This window comes from Sinocyclocheilus anshuiensis, unplaced genomic scaffold (genome assembly GCF_001515605.1).
Source record: "Sinocyclocheilus anshuiensis isolate Anshui unplaced genomic scaffold, SAMN03320099.WGS_v1.1 scaffold233, whole genome shotgun sequence".
NCBI classification, from domain to species: domain Eukaryota; kingdom Metazoa; phylum Chordata; class Actinopteri; order Cypriniformes; family Cyprinidae; genus Sinocyclocheilus; species Sinocyclocheilus anshuiensis.
The window spans coordinates 647,956-669,222 of record NW_015540843.1 but is presented as its reverse complement, the minus strand read 5'-3'; the positions used below and the strand labels follow the sequence as shown (position 1 = coordinate 669,222).

General features: G+C 34.3%; 1 protein-coding gene across 1 annotated transcript; it reads left to right on the top strand.

Moving 5' to 3' along the window:
- The first annotated feature begins 812 nt into the window (after window positions 1–812).
- On the top strand, window positions 813–17,700 carry LOC107687572 (transcription intermediary factor 1-alpha-like). Its single transcript, XM_016484958.1, has 18 exons — window positions 813–1,332; window positions 3,306–3,424; window positions 3,555–3,702; window positions 3,939–4,071; window positions 4,633–4,749; window positions 5,289–5,403; window positions 5,791–5,937; window positions 6,146–6,260; window positions 7,952–8,355; window positions 8,717–8,848; window positions 10,255–10,366; window positions 10,527–10,572; window positions 11,402–11,537; window positions 11,744–11,964; window positions 14,074–14,206; window positions 14,356–14,430; window positions 16,444–16,590; window positions 17,217–17,700. The coding sequence occupies exons 1-18, from the start codon at window positions 1,077–1,079 to the stop codon at window positions 17,547–17,549; spliced, it is 2,889 nt and encodes a 962-aa protein (XP_016340444.1). The 5' UTR covers window positions 813–1,076; the 3' UTR covers window positions 17,550–17,700.
- Window positions 17,701–21,267: the final 3,567 nt, after the last annotated feature.

Genomic DNA, 21,267 nt, shown 5'->3' with positions numbered 1-21,267 from the left:
ACAAAAAGAATATTAATTTTGGACATGCAATTCCCTTTTCTACCAGTAGGGGTAAAATTGAAGGTTGTGAAAGATGTCCATTGTCCCCTTCTATTTATTGACACTGGTCTCATGCCTCCATCTTTCTGCTGAAGAAAGTTATTACAAAAAGAAAGTAAATTTTGGACATGTAATTCCCTTTTCTAAGAGTAGGGGTAAAATGGAAGGTTGCGAAAAATGTGCACTGTCCCCCTCTATTGATTGACACTGTCTCTCATATAGCAAATAACGAAGAAAAACTGCACTTTCACCACGGTCCCTTGTCGAAAGCTCCGCAGAGAGCGAGCTCTCCCGGCTTACTGCACATTGCGACGGCAACTGCGTGGCAGTGTTTATTATATCGAGCGAAAATAATTAAAAAGAAGGTTGTGAAATATTATCAGCTCAGCCCGTTAGTTGGTAATGCTGTTTAGATTTTTTTAGGGAAAGTCGTTTTGGAGTTATTGCCGCTTATCGCTGAATGTGTCAGGAATATCAAAAACAAAACTAACTTAACCCCGCTCGTTAAAACGATATATTTTCTCGTAATACCGACATATTGTCACAAAAATATGATTAAAAATAATGTACTGTTTACAAAACAAGAATAAATCACATAAACTTTATAGAACTCACAAACTCGTTGCTTACTTGTATTTATTGCAATTATTTATTTTATAATAAATCTGCGTTTGTTGATAAAAGCAGTTTCTTTCGCATTTTATCTTACCACGCGTTTTATTTTATTTTTTCTCGTGAGGTATTTGTCCTCCCTCGGCTGCCGTGGCAACACGTCACAATGGAGGCCGTGCGACGTCATATTTGTGGCCTCATCATCATATGCTTCTGGCAACAACAACACAGCCGTGCGTTTCATTTTTGAACTATATTGACGATTGATGAGCGAATAAGCGGTCGGGATTCTCTGCGTTTTGCCTATCATTAGAGTTGTGAAGATTAATTCGGATGTTTACTAAGACCAGCGCGCGGACTGCAGTACAGCAGCAGTTACTGCTGTGAACCTGAGATGTTTCTTCTGATGCTCTTCTTGCAATAAAATGATGGATGGAAGTGAGAAGATGGAGTCTGATGATGTGGTGATCATCGTGGAGAATGAGGCGGAAAGTAAGCGCGCTGATGAAGCTCAGGGCAGTATGAGGATGATGATGATGGCTCTGATGGACGTGTGTCCCGTGTGTAAACTCAGCTTCAGCAGTAGAGAGCCCAAACTACTGCCCTGCCTGCACTCCTTCTGTAAAAGATGCTTACCTGCTCATAATACTCCTGCCAGCACAGCCAGCAACGCGCAACAGTGTAAGAGTTCGCTTTCACTTTTACTCATTAACAAGACACGCTATTCAAATGACTAATCCCAGTAAAAGACGAAGAGCTGATATACAGTACAAAGTCCCAAAGCTGCTAGAAAAGAACAAGCTAGAACAAAGAAAAATGCCATTTATAAATTCGTGCTGATCTTCATTTAAAATATGGGCAATTAATAATGTATTTTGAATAAACATGTGACCCTGGACCACAAAACCAGATTGGTTTAAAGATGTATATAAATATGGGAAATTAATAATGTATTTTGAATAAATATGTGACCCTGGACCACAAAACCAGATTGGTTTAAAGATGTACAGGTGCATCTCAATAAATTAGAATGTCGTGGAAAAGTTCATTTATTTCAGTAATCTACTTCAGTCTGTGTGCATTGAATTTATTTAATACACGAGTTTCGTTGAATTAGTTGAATTACTGAAATAAATGAACTTTTCCACGACATTCTAATTTATTGAGATGCACCTGTATATATCATCTAAAAGCTGAATAAATAAGCTTTCCATTTTCCATTTGGTTTGTTAGGATAGGACAATATTTGGCCGAAATACAACTATTTGAAAATCGCAATCTGAGGGTGCAAAAAAATCTAAATATTGAGAAAATTGCCTATAAATTTGTTCAAATTAAGTTCTTAGCAATGCATATTTCTAGTCAAAAATTACGTTTTGATATATTTGCGGTAGGACATTTACAAAATATCTTCATGGAACATGATCTTTACTTAATATCCTAATGACTTTTGACATAAAAGAAAAATCGGTCATTTTAACCCATACAATGTATTGTTGGCATATATGAATAAACATGTATGTCTTAAATTAAATCTGTTTATTTAAATTTACTTTTCGGATAATTCAGATGATGATTTACTCTGGTTCTGATTTGTTTGTCATCGGTTATTCAATTATTCAACTAAATTGCCATCATTTTAAATAGAATCGTTGATTAAGAATTTGATATGAATGACACTTTAGAAATATATTGCGTCCCAATAGTGGGGTAAGATGGCCTCTTCGAATAATTTTATATTTTGTGCTTTGGCAAGGTGTTTCTATGTATTCATTTTTCTGCACATGCTAAACTTGTATCGAAATATATTACATTATATTATATATAGTATACTATATATCTCAGAATCAGAAAGAGCTTTATTGCCAGGTATGTTACGAGGAATTTGTTTTGGTGACCGAAGCTTCCACAGCACAAACAGAATGACAGTGACAATACAAGACACAGATATAAATAAAAAAGATAAAAATAGAATACGTAAATAGGGAATAACAATATACAAAAAAATTTAAAGATAAAATACACAATATACACAATAGACAGCAGATGGTAATTGTGTGTAGAGTTATGTACAAATGCAAGGACATGTAAAATTAGTATGTGTGTTAAATAAATAAATGTATAAATAGTGTTCATGAGATGGATTGCCAGTAGTATGTAGTAGATGATTATCTACTATATATACTATAGCACACTGCATATTTTAATCTGGATGGAATGGAGTAAGATTTGCTTTGAGAATATTTGTTTTACCGTATGTTTGGTGAAAAAATGATGAAATCAGTGAAAATACAAAGATTACCTTGCCATGTGTTTTAAATAGTTCTTAAAAAAAACCAACTAATTATTCACATAGGTTTCTGTAATTAATCATGATTATAGGCACCTAACATAAAATTTTGTAATCATGAATATATTTTCATATTAAATCTCCAAATTAATGACCAAGGACAGTTTTAAATATTTTTTTTATAACTAAGTAGCCTATACGGTATAAAGGCCAGTGTCATTGATGCCAATACTGATAATGATGTCTCAATTAAATGTTTTTTTTTTTTTTTTTTCAGTTTGTAATATGTTCTCTTTTGTATCATGCATTCTGGTGTCTTGGTATTGAATATGTTTTCCCGCTCTTCTCTTTTGTGTTACATTAGTGAACATGATCCGCTGTCCAGTCTGTCAGCAGGAGTGTATGGATGTTGAGGTCTTGGAGAATTTCTTTGTCAAGGATTCTGTGGAAGTGCCGAGCAGCACAATGGAGAAGAGCTGTCAGGTGTGCATTTACTTCTGTCAGTCAGTGTTTATACTACACCTCCTTAAAGGAACTGTATGTATCAGACTAGTAAATGTGAGAATGAAATAATGTCTCTGATAAAATGCATCTTTGCCTCTTTTGCTCTCAGCTCTGCATGAGTTGTGACGATAACACAGAGGCCACCGGTTTCTGCGTGGAATGCGCAGAGTTTCTGTGCGTCACCTGCATCGATGCTCACCAGCGTGTGAAGTTCACCAGAGATCACACAGTTCGGCAAATAACCGAAATGTCCTCAGGTTTGACTCTAAACTTTTGGAAATGATATCAGCTTGTGAGAAGTAGGGCAGCGGGTTTGTATATAGTGCAGTGACATTCAGACATTTTTAGGTGTGACTTTAGTCTCCAAATACTTCTTGGTTACACTACTGATTATAGTCTTTTACTGCAACTTCTGTAAATCAACTTTGCAAACTTGCAGGAGTGCATTTCTGAAGTTACACAGATGAACATGAGCTTGTCTTCCTGTTTACAGAGGCGATGGGTGCTTCCACACAGAAGCCCGTCTTCTGTGACATCCACAGACAGGAGCCATTGAAGCTCTTCTGTGAAACCTGCGATCGCCTCACCTGCAGAGACTGTCAGCTACTCAAACACAAGGACCATAAGTACGGCCCACAATAATGATAGCATTAAAGGAATAAATGAGGAATTCTTATCACACTAGTCTCATGTTAACATGTATAATGTTCAAAGGGATAGTTGACCCAAAAATGAGAATTCTGTCATTTACTCTTTTTTTTTTTTTTTTGAATCTGTATGACAGACTTTTTCTATGGAACATGAAAGAAGATGAGAAATGAGTTTTTGTGTGTGTGTGTGTGTGTGTGTGTCCATATAATGAAAGTCAGTGGTCACAAAACTGTTGATTTACCAACATTCTTTAAAAGATCTTCATCTGTGTTCCACAAAAAAGGAAGTCATACAAATTTGGGACAACATAAGCGTGAGTAAATTATGATAGAATTTTAGTTTTTGGGTGAACTAAATGCTAATATAAGTCTAGTGTGGTAAGCATTCCTTAATTCTTCTGAAACAGTGTGCATTTTCATGTTTTGTCCTGTTCAGTGTCATAGAGTATATAGATGTTCATTGCCCTATAGATGTGTGTTGCTGTAACATATATGAAAATATCATAGACATAGCTAACAGAGAATTTCCCAATACAGTTACCAATTTCTAGAAGATGCATATAAAAACCACAAGGAACATCTGGAAAATATGACCTGCCAACTTCAAGAAAAGAAGAAGGTTATAGAGGACATATCTAATACCATAAACAATGGGTATGTTATATTTATTTATTTTTATTTTATAATTAATATTAAAGCAGCCTATAACCTTTTAAAGCCAGTGTTCCCAACTTACATGGCATACCTAGATATACAGTAACTTTGTTATTTCCTCAATGGAATACCTAGAAATGGCATGGAAATTAATAAACATTTCTATAGTACAGTATTTTCGGTTCTGCAGGGGGTTCTTGAGTTAATGATAAGCTAATAATTCATTAGATCAGATGTTATATGAAATGTTAACATGAAATCTCAGAGCGGAACTTCAAGTAAATATTTGACATCTAATGGGTTCAGGAAACCCTGCTATAGTGAATGTATAGTGAATACACATTTTTCTAGCAATGCTCGACTCCAAGATATTTCACTGGAAATATTTATTTTCCAATGTAATCGATATTAAAATGACTTACCCAGAAATGACAAATGCAGTGGGAAAAGTGTCAAAATGTGGGAACCCCGTTAAGATGTGTAGTATGTAAAAACACATTTTATTTATTTTTATGGCATATTTTTCCTGTTCTTGTCAGTCTTCAGCAGGTGGATGAAAATCGCAAGACTGTGACTAATGAAATTAAAAAATCTATCTGCAATCTCATAATGGAGATCAACAGGAAGGGGAAGTTATTGGTCAATCAACTTGAGGTAGTGTCCAGTATTTCATCATCAAGAGCAGTGCTTCCCAACTGGTTGTCTTAGGTTGTTATGGGCTACGTACAGCAAGGAAAAACAAAACTAAATGCTAGTCATAAAACCTTAATAATAGAGCGTAATTGACAAAGTAAAATATAAGCATCCTCACAAACAATAAAAAAAAACACACAAAGTAGAAGAAAATACCAACTAGACTACAATAAATAGGCTTGACTTGCAGCAAAACACATGCTATCAGTACAATTTTGGGACACGTTTTTGGTCACCATTTGACGTCTAATGTAAAATTTTTGTGCTGGAGCTAAACCAGTTGAGAAGCACCGCAGTCAAATTTGATCGTTGTGAATTGTGTGAGGTTACATAAGCATGTTTATTTAGGCAATCACAAAGGACCATGAAACCCTTTTGAAAAAGCAACAACAGGATGTGACATCCCTCTCCACACATCTTGATCATGTGATTAACTTCACAAAATGGGCCACGGCCAGTAAAAGTGGAACAGCCCTCCTGTACTGTAAGCGGTTGGTAAGTGTCTTTCTACTATCAACGAAACATACAAATTGTGCATCTCTTCTGTGTGATTAGAATTTTTTTTTAATCTAAATTTTGCAAGATGTGTACAATGATCTCGGTTAACTCAAATAATCACAATTAGATTAAATTATGTTGAATGTACTAATTGTGGTCAGCCTGCTGTTTGGATGATGGTCTCTTCTTCCTTTTCTCATCTCAGATAACTTGTCAAATCCAGTACCTCATGCGAGCAAAGTGCAGCATCTCATATGTTCCCCAGAGTTTGGTTCGGTTTCAAAGTCGATCTGCTTTTTGGGCCTCAAATGTGGATCTTGGTAAGATTCTTACAAAAACTGGTTTTCAACGAGTGATCTTTTGAAACTGGGAAAAAATGTAAGACCTCAAAAATGCCAACCTTAATTAATTGTGAGATGTGGGAAAAATTATAGATTTTAAAAATTGCTCTTTTTTTTTCTTGAATTTTTAAATTGGTTTTCTTTTTTCTTTTTTTGACAGACTTATAAATAATGAAAATCTAAATATGAACCCCCTCTCAGTTTTTACTGTTTTCTTGAATTATAAAAAAGGAACATTATAGTCTTTATTTATGTAACAAGACTTGTATTGTTTTTTAAAGTTTCTTTGTGTTGCGAAAATACTTCTTAAACAATATTTTAAAAATAATTACCATGCTTTAAAACACCAACATTGGCTAAATAAAAAAAGAGGCAAAACGTACCATTTACTATTCACAAATACTTACATTTAACCAATTACTTAAATGTTAAATGTACTGTAAATGTTAAATTACTTAAATGTACTGTTAACTGTTACCAATCAGCGATTGCAAAGTAATGATCTCTATGAGCGATTTCAGTCGGGTTTCAGATCTAAACATAGTACGGAAACAGCTCTTGTTAAAATTACAAATGATCTTCTCCTTGCAGCTGATTCTGGTTCTAGATATTAGTGCTGCCTTTGATACTATTAGTCATTCAGTTTTACTGGAACGTTTGGCTTGTATTGGAGTAGCTGATAATGCCTTTCTTTGGTTTTCATCTTATTTAAGTGATAGGAAGCAGTTTGTTCAGATCAAGAATGCTCAGTCAGAGCCTGTTACAGTTACTCAAGGTGTTCCACAGGGGTCAGTATTGGGTCTGCTTCTCTTCATAATCAGGCTCCTGTTTATCTTTCAAATCTTCTTCAGTTGTACATTCCTTTACGTTCTTTGAGATCATCCTCTGCAGAGTTATTGAGAGTTCCAAATTTCAAGTTGAGTTCCTTTGGCAGTAGGGCTTTTAGTTGTGTGGTGCCAAAATTATGGAATTCTTTGCCACTGCACATTCGTCAGCTGGATTCTATTTCCTGCTTCTATTTTCCTGTATCTGTTTAGAATAGCTTTTAGTGACGTGATTGTTTGATTTGTATGCTTGTGTGTTTTGTATAGCTTTGTATTTTGTAGTTTTATATTTTATTGCTTTTCTTTATAATTTGTTCACTCATTTTAGTAAACCATGGCCACATTTATACTAATTTATTCCCTCTTTTTGATTTAATTAAAACGAGGGAGAAAATTAGTTAATTCTGGACAAGAATAAAAGTTCTTGCTACGGACAAAAAGAAGAGTTTATGAATTAGTATATTGCTGTTTACGGATTAGAAATTCAGGACTTCACATTGACTATTTTAGTAGCATGAAAAACAGAATGGTTATTTAAACTGAGAATAAATTATTTTAAGAAAGTGTGCAAAGAAGCGGTTCATGACTTCAGTTTGGTGCGAGTTATACACTATTGCAACATTGTATCTGCACTTGTATCTGCTCTGGCTTGTGCTGCTATATGGATAACAGCACATGCACAACTGATTCCAGCAATCAAAAACAAAGGCCCACTAAGTAGTGTGCATGTGTCAAATATGTCCAATGTCAATGGAGTGCACTTTCAATGGTTTGCGTGTGTAAAAGAGAGAAATTCTTGCAAATGTACAAGTTATCAACTGGAAATATTCTTGAATCTTTTCTCAGGTTCTTTAGTCGTAGAGAAAACTCCAGTGCGTCATCCCAGCGGTCCACAGCCATTTCCTTTCCAGCAAATGAACCCAGGCCCTAGACCCGACGGTCTTCAGACAGGGTTCCCGAGCTCACAGTCCCAGCAGCAGCAGCAGCAGCAGCAGCAGCAGCAGCAGCGGCAAAGCACATTGGCCCAGCTGCAAATGCAGGTGGAGAAACTCTCCCAGCACACCAACCGCCACCAACTGCCCAACCAGTGGTCATGGTACCATGGCATGCGCTTACCAGGGCCACCTCCACATAGACCCATGCAGGGTGGATCACCCTCTCAGGCGTTACCCAGCATGCCTCAACATGGGCGTCGATATGGTGCACGGAGCCCACCACCTATGCTTCAGCCCACTAACCTACCTCTACAGGTGAAGTGTGATTTTAATATTACAGAAAGTTAGAATAATTTCTAAAGGATCATGTGACACTAAAGACTGGAGTAAAGGCTGCATAAAATTTGGATTTGCTACCACAGGAATAAATAACATTTTAAAATATTTAAAAATAGAAAACAGTTATTTTAAATTATAGTAACATTTCACAATATTACAGTTTTTATTGTATTTTTTATCAAATAAATGCAGCCTTGTTGAAGCTTGGTGAATTATTCCATATTGAATTATTCCAATTATTTATTTTGACTGGTAGTGTACATGTTAATATAATGCTCATTAATGACTGGAAGAACAATTGTGTAATTCTAAACTTGCTGTTTTTTCTTTCTTAAAGACTTTGAGGGGTCTTATCAACAATCCCACCTACCCTCCTAAACCGATGGAGGTGCTGCCAAGAACCCGCTATCCGCACAGTGCTGCTTTCTCCAGTGGAGCTTCACTTCCTTCTCCACAGACGTTCAATCAGGTGAGTGTGCCCTCCTAAACATCATGTTATCAGCCTTGGGTGAAAAGTGTGCCTGCTTGACAGGTTAACAAAAAATGTATCTTTTATAAAAATTATCGATTGTTTTGAGTGAATTTTGAGTAAACACCTTGAGTCTTAAGTATAAGTGTGCAGCTTTGTAGTGGATCTCATTTGGTAGTGGATTATGGGTAGTTCACGATTTCATGATGAAATCAGATACTGAAACTACATTAATCAAATTGTGACACATAAAGTTTTTATGATTACAGTTTTTATTTACATAATAATGTTTAAGTACAAATATTCTTTGTAGTACCTCAATATAATTAAGTTACAGTAGGGCTGTGCAAATAATCGATTTGATTTTCAATCAAATTGATGCGATTTGAGCTTGTCAGTGATCTACGGCTCTGTGTATTAAAGAATGTACAGTATGTGGAAAATAATGTGTTTTTTTTACTTTAAACCGCATAAACACATTTCATTACACCAAATACACAAAATAATGTTCTTTTTTAGCAGCATCATATGACCCCTTTAAATGCCGCTCCATCTGACAGCACGTGCTGGAGATTTACTACTAATCACAGAACCGGCTTTACTGACGAGATGCGCATGACAATCTCATTCGATTATTTGCACAGCCCTAAGTTACAGTATGATTAAGAAAGCAATATTTCTAAATATTTTGCTGATTCTTAATCGTATCCAATTGAATAATAATTATAAAATAATAATTTCTAAAACTAAACATCTCATTCTTAAATAATAGGTTGGCTTAATATTATATTTATATTTTGTTTTCATATATTTTTATTCATCACATTCCACGTGCACTGTTTGTTCTCAAGCTTTAAGGGAAGTAATGTTTGTTTGCTTAATACAAGATATATGTGTATTAAGTTTATACTGTGAAAAAACTGATAATTAAATCATTATTGCAACTATTTGTTGAACAATCAATCAGAAAAAATTTCATTGTGACAACTGTAACCTTTTTTAATGAAAAAAAAAAATACTAGTGCTGTCAAACGATTAATCGCGATTAATCGTTTGACAGCACTAAAAATACAGATTTTTACCTATAGGCCAGAAAGAAAAACACGGAGATGTTTATTTATTTATTTATTTTGTCAACCACCCATATACAGTATAAATGTTATTGGCCTATGAAAAACTCTTAATGATTTTAGATTTTTTAAATGTTTTTGGCTGCATTTATTTGATCCAAAATTCAGTAAAAGCAGTAGTATTGTGAATGTGGAATAATGTTAGAGTTCTGTGTAAATATATTTTATAATTGAATCAATTTCTGTGATGGTAAAGATGAGTTTTTTTCAGCAGCTATTACTACAGTCTCATTTTTAATATACATATGCAAAATTCTGTTTGCACTTTTTAAGCAGAACATGCAGGTAACGTCGTACCTGAACAGGAGATTTGATCCCAGCATGCAGCTTTCTGCTCAGAGGCCCAGTTATCAACCCAGTCACCTCTCCACACCTACAGAACGAACTGGTACACTTCTTCAGCAAAAAATAATGTCTGGTATCGGTAACCACCTTGTCTTGTCTTGTTGATTGGAGACATAAATGCTTGCTGCCTAGTTCATGCTCGGTTATCAAATGCTTTGTTTTATACGTTACTGAATATTGTCTTGATTTTATTTAACTTTTAGTACAAGGAAGACAAATGTCCGTCACATCATCAGAACCAAAGACCAGGTAAATATTCTTCTGTTAATTCTTAATTCTTAATTCTTCTTTTAAGTCATTATGTGTTTTGTTTTCTGTAGTTAATTCATTAGTTTGTTTTCTGTTAGTTAATCAGGAAATGCCTAACATACAACAAATTTTGCTTTGTGTAGATTTTATGTTGTACTTGAAAGATTTAAGATTAAAACGTGAAAATATCTTATCAACTTGCACTGATGCAACAGAATGGCCAGCATTCGAAATGTAACCAATAGGTATGTCATTGTCAAGTCAAGGATGTAAATGAGAGGTGATGAAAGTGTATCATAGTGTGTAGATAATTGTTTCCTTAGCGGAAAAGTCTGCAACATTTAATCGCTCCCATTAAATGAATGAAGCTGTTAACATTGCAAGCATATGTAGCTTTATTTCTTATAATGAGAGCGATGTAAAGATTACTTTTAGAACTTGTAAAGAAATATTCAAATTGAACTAGCCAGCTAGACTCTACCTATCAAATTGAAAATATCTCCTTTTTTTTCTCTCAACGACTCTCCAAATAAGGAAAATAAAATAGGAAGTTTGATTAAAGCTGTTAGATGAAAGGCTTTTGCAGTTATGCTGACCAGATTTATATATATATATATATTTGTTTTTTAAATATAACACATAGTGTTGTACATTTACATACTTTTCTTTTTAATGAAAATATATATATCAAAAAATGGATTTACATTAGTAATAATGGAAGCATGTCATCACAGTGTGAAAGTGTTCCATTCTTTTACTGCCTTGCTGTTTCCTTCACAAAATGCACATCTAATAATTTCGTTGTTTGCTGCTTTTATTTTTACCCAAGTTTTGGCCCCTGGAAGCGTGTAGAAGCCCCCCAGAGTGGCCCATCAAACCCCTCCACCAAGAGGAGACGCAGGTCGTCTCCAGGGCCGGTCATTGTCATCAAAGATGAACCAGAGGATGACGGTGAAGTTCATTTTGTAAGATTTTACTCATTCTGCACCAGATCAGAGATGGAATAGATTTGAACATCAGATTTATTCTGATTTGATGTCTTAACAACAAAGACAAAGTTTTTGTCTCCTGTTTTTAAAAGAGCAAATTTAGCAAATTCATGTATTTTGTCAGGTACACACAAATAACAGTTTTTCACAGTATTTTTTAATTTTATTTTGTGTTACTGTAGGTAAACACCAGTGCTAAAGCCAGTCTTCCAGACAGCACAGGCGTTCAGTCTCAAACGCCACAAGGTGAGCAGCAATCAGAGAAGACCCCAGAAGCAGATGAAGACCCCAATGAGGACTGGTGCGCGGTGTGCCAGAACGGAGGAGAACTGCTCTGCTGTGACAAATGTCCCAAAGTCTTCCATCTTAGCTGCCATATTCCCACATTGACTGCCTCTCCAAGGTATCAGATTAATCAAAATCATCATTACTCCAGTCTTCAGTGTCACATGCTGATTTGGTACTCAAGAATTGTCATGCCTACTTTGGGATAAATGCAACAAATGTTGAAAACAGTTTTTGCTGCGTAATATTTTAGTGAAATCCGTGATACACTACCATTCAAACGTTTGGGGTAAGTAGGTGACAGTAAAGACATTTATAATGTTACAAAGGATTTCTATTTTAAATAAATGCAGTTGTTTACAATTTCTATTCACCAACGAATCCTAAAAAATTATCATGATTTCCACAAAAATATAAAGCAGCAAAACTGTTTTCAACATTTGTTGCATTTATCCCAAATTAGGCATGACAATTTCGTAGAGATGTAAAGATATAAAAATCTCACGATACAATAATATCACGATGTGAAGTCCACGATATGATATTTATTGCGATATTTAAAAAAAAACATAATTGAAGGTTTAATTTTGGTTAGTTTTTAACAAAAACGTATTTGTTCGAATTAAATAAACAATAATGAAGTTCTTTTATAATGAGATTACATTGAAAGCTTTGAAAATAATTATAAATCAACTATAAATCAATCCCTTTTTTTCCAGACAGATGCAGTGGTCACCTTTAACATTTTATTTAAAGATTTAACATTTGTAGCTGGTCTAAAGAAAAAGAGTTGTTAACATTCTGAAAATCTTTCAGAGCTCATAATCTGTTTGAGGAAAAAAAAGAAAAAAAAAAAACATTACACATTAATAAATAAATCTGTTTATATAAAATTATTTAATTTACAAGTGTCATGTTTGTGATTTTTATTCATGTAAGCTATATCTTCTGACCTTTAAATCAAAACATACTCGTGATTTTACAACATCAGTTACTGCTTTATTTAATCAGAAACACAATCTTAATGTTATTTGTATATTTTACTTTCATTTTATTACAAATGTTAAATTTTTAAGCCATTATCGGCCGATTCCGATATCGTTCCGATAATATCGTGCATCTCTAGCTCCAACCCATGTTCTTAACTAAGAAAACTTAAGTCAGAAAAAAGTCAGCGAATTTACTTGAACTTTAAAGGGGACTCTTATTATTTGTGATATACTGTCTCAGTCTAAATTACATTCACACTGGTGTTTTAGGAAGCCAAACAAATTAGAATATAATAATAATAGCAACAATGACAGTAATAGCCATATATTGTAAAACAATTGCACTGTAAAATAAATGAAAATGAATGAATATTTCATAGTAATATGAATTATATTATTTTTGGTTCACACTACAGTAGGGAAATTACAATACTTCTTTCCTAATTTCTACACTTTAAAGAGATATTTTGAATTTGGACTGTCTTTAAACCGCTAGCTGTCAGTAATTCATACTGCACTTTTAAGCTTTTATTTTGACGGAAATGGCAGTAGAGCTTTTATTTTGAAGTTAAACTCCAGCTTCAGTGAAAACAGGAACATTTCACTTCAGTGAAATGCTGTAATCATCTGCCAAGAAAATAAATCCTAACTGATAGCTGTTGAGTTCCCAAACATGCGCTAGACTCACAGCACATGCAATAAACCAGTTCACTGCTTTCATTCACTGTGAACGGAGCCGTTCTGAGGCGCGGAAAACACCAGATCACGAGCTGATCGCCTCAACAATGTGTGCGCTTCACTTTGAAACGTGCAGCAAAAACAGACTTGATGAAGGGATTAAGCCATATTATGCTTTCTGTTATAGTTCATTTGACAGATACTGTGCCAAAGCATGGCCCAAATCACAACTTTAAAGACCTTTTATGTTAGAATAAGTAGTTTAAATGTATTTTAAAAACTACGCTTTTTGCCTGGTATACCTATCATTTCATATCGTCATGTGACCACGATAATATCTGATATAATAGAGTTTTGCTATCGCGATATCACGATATTGGTAATATCGTTCCATCCCTACAATATAATTTTTCATTTAAAGTTTTTATTTAATGTTACATTTTCTACAAAGATTTTTGAGCATGGTCACCCTTTTGCTAATATGCAACAGATGTGATTGTAGTTTTCTTCTATTAATTCTACTGTAGTTATGTATGCGTGTTGTGTTTGTGTGTCTGTAGTGGTGAGTGGTATTGTACGTTCTGCCGTGACCTTACCTCACCTGAAATGGAGTATAACATCAGTGGTAGCGGAGAATCGAACAATGTGAAGCAGGATCCAGATTCTGAGGCTTTCACTCCTGTGGATAAAAGAGTATGAACTGATTTCAGTTAACTTAACTAATTTTTCAATTAGTTCTGCTTTATTTTAGATGTCACTTTAGAACTATTAAGTTTTAAAAATTTGTTTTACATTCTGAATATCTTTTAAAATGGCTGCAATTATTTGTTGTGTTCATGCAGAAATGTGAGCGACTGCTGCTTCGTCTTTACTGCAATGAGCTCAGCACGGATTTTCAGGAGCCTATAACACCATCGGTAAGATCTTCTATCTTATATGGCATTCTAGATACATGAACTACGTTTATTTTCATTGGGGAAATAATACAAAAATATTTTAAACGTGTGGGTCAAATTTCAATTCAAAGAAAAACAGTAACTGCGTCCCAAATGACGCACTATGCACTTATACACTGTACTTATACACTATGTACTCAACCATGTAGTCTATGAATTTTATAAGGTTATTTTGTCATTAATAATCGGAGTCTGATAGCCCCTCCCCCTTTGCGACGTAACTAAAGCTGCGAGTGCAGAGATGGAAACTTGAGTCTGCGACTTGGACTCGAGTCACACTTAAGTCGCATAAATAGAGACTTGCGACTTGACTTGGACTCGTGACTCGTGAGACTCGTAAAAAAAACAAGTAATTTTGGTATGACATTCCATTCACATTCTCCCTTTACTACCCCACATGACAGCGTTCATAAGTGTGGCGCTGTTTTGTTTACAGCGGAAACCAAGGAAACGCTGTATAATTGGTGTTGTAAGCGCCACCTGCTGGCAGAGAGTGAATTTGCGTTCATCAGCCCGTCTACTGTTTTGTTTCGTGCAGATGTTTTATGTGCTATAGTTTCACAAATCTGAAGTCAGACCATTCTGTTTTTGCTTCAAATTTCAAAATCTTACAATTCAATTCAGATTAAAAACTGCTCATGCTGCATGTATGCAGCATCTTTGTTTGGATACAGTGGTTGCCTCCAATTTTAAATGGAAAGACCACAGACAAAGCCTTAGTTTGTTTATATGAAGAGATTAAATATGAATATAACTGTTGAAACTAACCATAATTTTAAAATTAGTTTTTCCAAAAATAATTGCTTTTAAATAAATGTAAAACAAAATTGAATAGTATAAAATGCTAAATTAAGGATGACCATAAATAAGGAGTTAACCAACAATAAGAATTTTGACTGATTAATAAAAAAAAAAAAAACAAGATCACGTACAAGTCACATTTTATTGCTACATTCAGAAATAATGTAAAATACCGGTAAATAAAATGAAAGGTTTAAAAATGTTCTGTATAAAATAAAATTATGATTTCAATAAAAGTTTGTGTGCTTTATTAGACAGTTTTGAATAAATGAACAAGACATTCAGTAAAAGTAATTAGTTTTAATGTTTCAAAACTGATTTAGCCTCACACACTGTTAATTACAATAAGTAGCTGAAAGAACTACTTCTAAAAAATAGAACAAAGACTTGTGACTTGGACTCCACTATAAAGACTTGAGACTTGGACTCCACTATAAAGACTTGAGACTTGACTTGGACCTCAGAGACTTGTGAACATGTCTGGTTGAGTGCATGAAGTGTCCAACATTCCACACTTTCATTTTTTCGGTTATTTAAGTGCATCGTCCAGGTATTTGAAGTGCACTTTTTCCAGTGTGAACACACTACTCGCACTATTTATACTACAAAATGTCATAGAATAGTGCATAAGTATGCGATTTGGGATGCACCTAGTATTTTGCATAAAGAAAATTAAGCCTATTTTGTGAAATATATGATAATATGGTAATCTAGTATTTTTGCATGACATTATTTTCATGATAATTAAGTATAATAGGAAATCTTAAATTAACGGGAAATTAAATCATTTGCATTGCATGTTAAAATATTTATACATTGAGTAGTATTTTTACTGCCTTCAATTAATGCTGATTTAAATAAAAACTGAATGAATAAATATGCAAATCATTGTGTTTGGAAGGGTATTGAGAATTTTTTATTTATTTTTTGCATTACAGAAATGAGAATTTGGAAAGGAAAATGTGCTTAATTGTCATAAATGCCACTGTACAAACATTTGTTAATTCATGTCAGTAAGCAGAATATAATTTCTTAAGTTTTTCTTCAGATTTTGGGGTGACCCAGATATACTTACTAGTAGGGTTTGGATCAAAGCTTTAGTTTTTTTTTTCTTTTAATGATAAAGACTGTTTTCTGTTCCGTCCCTTGTTCATGCTCCAAATTTGATGCCAGTCGATGCCAGAGTACAGTGAGATAATAAAGACACCAATGGACCTGTCGGTGATCAGAAGCAAACTGAAGGACAGCAATTACAAGAGCACTGAGGACTTTGTTGAGGATGTCAGGCTGATTTTCAAAAACTGTGCAACTTTCCACAAGGTATGCTGCCTCGCATTGATTTACAGTATTGTTTTCAAGATATAAGGGATGATTCTTCAATTAGGGGAACTTTCTGTCTCTTAAGTTGATTTTAAGAAAAAAAGCATAAAAATAGTTTTATTAGATTATACATAGCTTTAAATGTTTTATGTTATTTATTCATTTATTTAGGGCTTGTTGCCGACCTTTTTAAACCTTCCATCTATAGTGAAGTTTTAAATTCACAAAACTTCTACTTTTAATTTTTCTAAAAACTTGTAACATCAAATCGTTTTTCTTTTCCAGTTAATTTGGTATTTGTGTACAAAATTTTTTTTTGTTTTAAAATAAAGAATCACCATCCAAAAGACTGATATCATTACCATTACATTCAGTTCAGTAAGTTTTATAGGTTAATTGACTGCTAGATAATGTGTTGTGTTAACCAAAGCCTGTTCGAAGGTTGTGATAAATGTTTTAACATAGTTTAAAGGGTTAGTTCACCCAAAAAATTCTGTCATGTACTTAACCTCAGTTGTTTCAAACATATATGAATTTCTTCTGAACGGTGGTACAAACAGTGGTACAGCTTGAATGAGGCATATCACAATGTGACGTGTAATGTTGTGTATTCATGCTGTTTGTAGGAAGACACTGAGATGGCCAATGTGGGTGCTAATCTGGAGAGTTACTTTGAGGAACAGCTGAAACTCTTGTATCCAGACCGGACATTTCCTGGCGTGAAGGAGGAGAGCATTGCTTCTTTGTGTCCTGATGATACAAGTCCCTTATCAAAGACGCCTCCACAAGACACTTCCCCCGCTGAGGAGATTGTGAAACCCTCCAGTGAAGATCTCCCTCAGGGGGAACCGCATACTAAAGACATTGAGAAGAAGCCAGAGAACTTAAGCTCTCCTGCAGGATCCAGTCCAGCAGATGCTAAAACGGACAGTAAAGCAACTGAAGATCCAACTTCCTGAAAGAATCTTCCTTGTTCATCCTCTAAAGACTGGATGGTGACATGCACTTTCCTAGAGTGTGAAACCTCTGGTTCAACTGCAATAATTATACTGTACATTTTAATTGTTTTAAGCATTTGGAAAATAGACCACTAAAGATGCAATATAACAATGCAATGTGGAATATAGGCATAATAAATACCTATATGAATACATCTAAAAGATGTCCGTTTGAATTTTCGTTTTATTCATGTGCGGAAATGAAAGATGGCAAATTACATAGTTCACTTTTAAATTATAGTTCACTCGAAAAAAAAAAAAAGATTGTTTATTTAGTTTATTTATTAATTTAGTTATTTTCTGTCAAACACAAAAGTAGACATTTTTGAGTCACTGCTCTTATCCATATATAGTGAGAGTGCATGATGTCTGTCAAGCTTCAAGCTTTCAGAACAAAAACATTTCTCTGCAACGATAACATTATGACTGTGTTCATGTCCAGATTAAAAATGCAGCATCACACACACACACTAATTTAAAACCATGAGACTGCTTAAGTAGTTATGGTTTGAGGCATCAAAATAGACAACAAATAGAAGTATAGGAAATATGTAATGACCAATATGAATAACATACAGTGGTGTGAAAAAGTGTTGCCCCCCTTCCTGATTTCTGCTGCTAAGGGTGGCCCAACCAGTTATTAGGTTTAGGGGGCAAACACTATTTCACACAGGGCCATGTAGTTTTGGATTTTGTTTTCCCTTAATAATAAAAACCTTAATTTAAAAACTGCATGTTGTGTTCACTTGTGTTATCTTTGACTAATATTTAAATTTGTTTGATGATCTGAAACATTAAAGTGTGACAAACATGCAAAAAAATAAGAAATCAGGAAGGGGGCCAACACTTTTTCACACCACTAGAGGTTATTGTGATTGACCCACTACCAACATAAGAATACTACAATAAATGTGTTAGCCTTGTCCACAAAACCATAACAGGACACATATTAATTTGTAACATAATCAGGCATTTAAGTAGCCTTTAGATCAAAAGGTTTTTAGGATCATATGAAACAAGTGTTTTAATTGTATACACATGTGTACAATTGAATTTCAAGCATCAAGAGGCTAAAAGGGAAGCTAATACTTCTTTTTAATTGGCCAACAACACTCTTAAAAATAAAGGTGCTTCCCGATGCCATAGAAGAACTTTTTGTGTAAATGGTTCTATAAAAAACCTTTAACATCTGAAAAACCTTTGTTTCACAAAAGGTTCTTTGTGGCGAAAGGTTCTTCAGATTATAAAAAGGTAAGAAAGAGATGGTTCTTTAAAGAACCTTTGACTGAGTGGTTCTTTGTGGAACCAAAAATGGTTGTTCTATGGCATCGCTGTGAAAAACCTTTTAAGCGCTTTTATTTTTAAGAGTGAAGATTATTTCCATATATCAGTAATCACATAATGCCTATTATTGTCTAAATGGCTTGGCTAAAAGCTGAGTTAGCTTTCTAAAACCAGTTTTCCATGGTAAGAATTACATTTTGGAATTAAAATGCAAGTTTTACAAACAATTTTACTGAATAGTGATGGGAGAAAAAGAGTTTTTTGAAACTCTGAAACAATGAAATTAATTGCTTCACTAAAAGACTCTAAACATCACATGCTAGCGACATGTTATTGCACGTTAAGACACCTTTCACAAACCAATTGCAAATGTTCTCTTGAAAGAGTCTGTTAAGTGTCATTTACAACTAATTAAATACCATTAGATATGAAGTGTCTGTAGAATTTCTGTTCTTTTACTTATGGTGGTGGTTTTGTGTGTTTTTAGACTGGGCTTGGCTAACTAGGACAATTTGACAATTAACTATTACATTTACATATACATGTACATTTAGTCATTTAGCAGACGCTTTTATCCAAAGCGACTTACAAATGAGGACAATGGAAGCAATCAAAATCAACAAAAGAGCAATCATATGCAAGTGCTATAACAAGTCTCAGTTAGCTTAATGCATTACACGTAGCTAGGTCTTTTTTAAATCATATAATAAATAAAAAGAAAACAGAATAGAGCAAGCGTAGAGGCCTTTTTGCATTTGTTAATTGTATAATAAATAAAAAGAAAACAAATAGGATACAAAAAGATTAGAGAAGTGTTATTTTTTAAAAGAAAACAAGCAGTTAGTAAATAAATAGAGTGCAAGTCTAAAAAGAATAAAATTAGAATAGAGAGTGCTAGAGTTAGAGGGTCAAATAAAGATGGAAGAGATGTGTTTTTAGCCAATTCTTGAAGATGGCTAAGGACTCAGCTGCTCGGACTGAGTTGGGCAGGTCATTCCATACTAATATATATATTATACATATTACTATATATAATACAACTATTACTCTATCCTTGTATGTTACATGCATATTTATTACATTTCATTAAATGTATTAAAAATCTATTCCACATTATAAAAGTCACCCAAAGTAAAACCACACTTGTTTGTGGGTTCAACAAATTAATGCCTTCTAGAGGTGAACCATCACCAAATGTTTTGAAACTTACCCACCGGCTCCTCATGTTGGCCATCATGTTCCACCTGCTGTAAGTTAACCTGTGGTCACTCTTTTGCCTTCAAGTCAAGTCACCTTTATTTATATAGCGCTTTTAACAATACTGCAGTGACCATCTGATCTGGATACAGACTGGATCTGGTGGCTACGGTGACCTCGGAATAAGAAAGAAACAGACTAATATAAACGTAGATGCCATTCTTCTAACGATATAGCAAGTACATCGGGTTTTATGGGAAGTGTTCCCGGTTCCGGTTGTCTTAATGAATGCAGCCTAAAAATCCTTTAATGGATTTGAATATTAGAAATGTGTTAGTGTGTTATGTGTAAGCCAGGTTAAAGAGATGGGTGTTTAATCTAGATTTAAACTGACAGAGTGTGTCTGCCTCCCGAACAATGTTAGGTAGGTTATTCCAGAGTTTGGGCACTAAATAGGAAAAGGATCTGCCGCCCGCAGTTGATTTTGATATTCTAGGTATTATCAAATTGCCAGAGTTTTGAGAACGCAGCGGACATGGAGGACTATAATGCAATAAGAGCTCGTTCAAATACTGAGGTGCTAAACCATTCAGGGCTTTATAAGTAATACCCTTCCACCTCAAATCCTTACTCACCTTCTTCCTGGCTGTTGACCCTCTTTGTTTCCTTATTCATCTTCCATTGTCAGAATGTGCTCTATATGCTTGAACCAAAACAACTGAGAAAAACTGTAAGTTCCCAAAAATCATTGAGTGGACTATATAGTAATATATAGTATCCTCATGTAGGGAATAGTGAATGAGGGTAAAGAAAACGTTTTGGTTTCACTTTATTTTGATGGTCCTTTAACACATTCTGTTGACTATAAGTAATGTTGTACCTACATATCTACTAACTCTCACTAGAGTGTCAGTAGAGTATTAGTAGAGTGGTAGGGTTAGGGTTAGATTGAGTTGACATGTTCTTGGAAAGTTACTTATAGTCAGTCTGTTGGGAGACCACCACAATAAAGAATTAGCAGATATTAATTATACTATTATATATTATACTAATACTCTAATGAGAGTTAGTTGACATGTAAGTGCAAGGTTCTATTGTCAACAGAATGTTCAAAAGAAATTCCGGCAACCACAGCTGCCGTTTTTTTACCGTAAATTTACGGATTTTTTTTTTACAAGAAATTGTTACCAACTTTTCT

Bases quoted from the DNA above. Each gene is read 5' to 3' on its own strand.
- LOC107687572 (XM_016484958.1), top strand. From the start codon at position 1,077: ATGATGGATGGAAGTGAGAAGATGGAGTCTGATGATGTGGTGATCATC. The intron at 1,333-3,305 runs GTAAGAGTTCGC...GTGTTACATTAG, and splicing joins AGCCAGCAACGCGCAACAGT to TGAACATGATCCGCTGTCCA. The intron at 3,703-3,938 runs GTTTGACTCTAA...TCCTGTTTACAG, and splicing joins AATAACCGAAATGTCCTCAG to AGGCGATGGGTGCTTCCACA.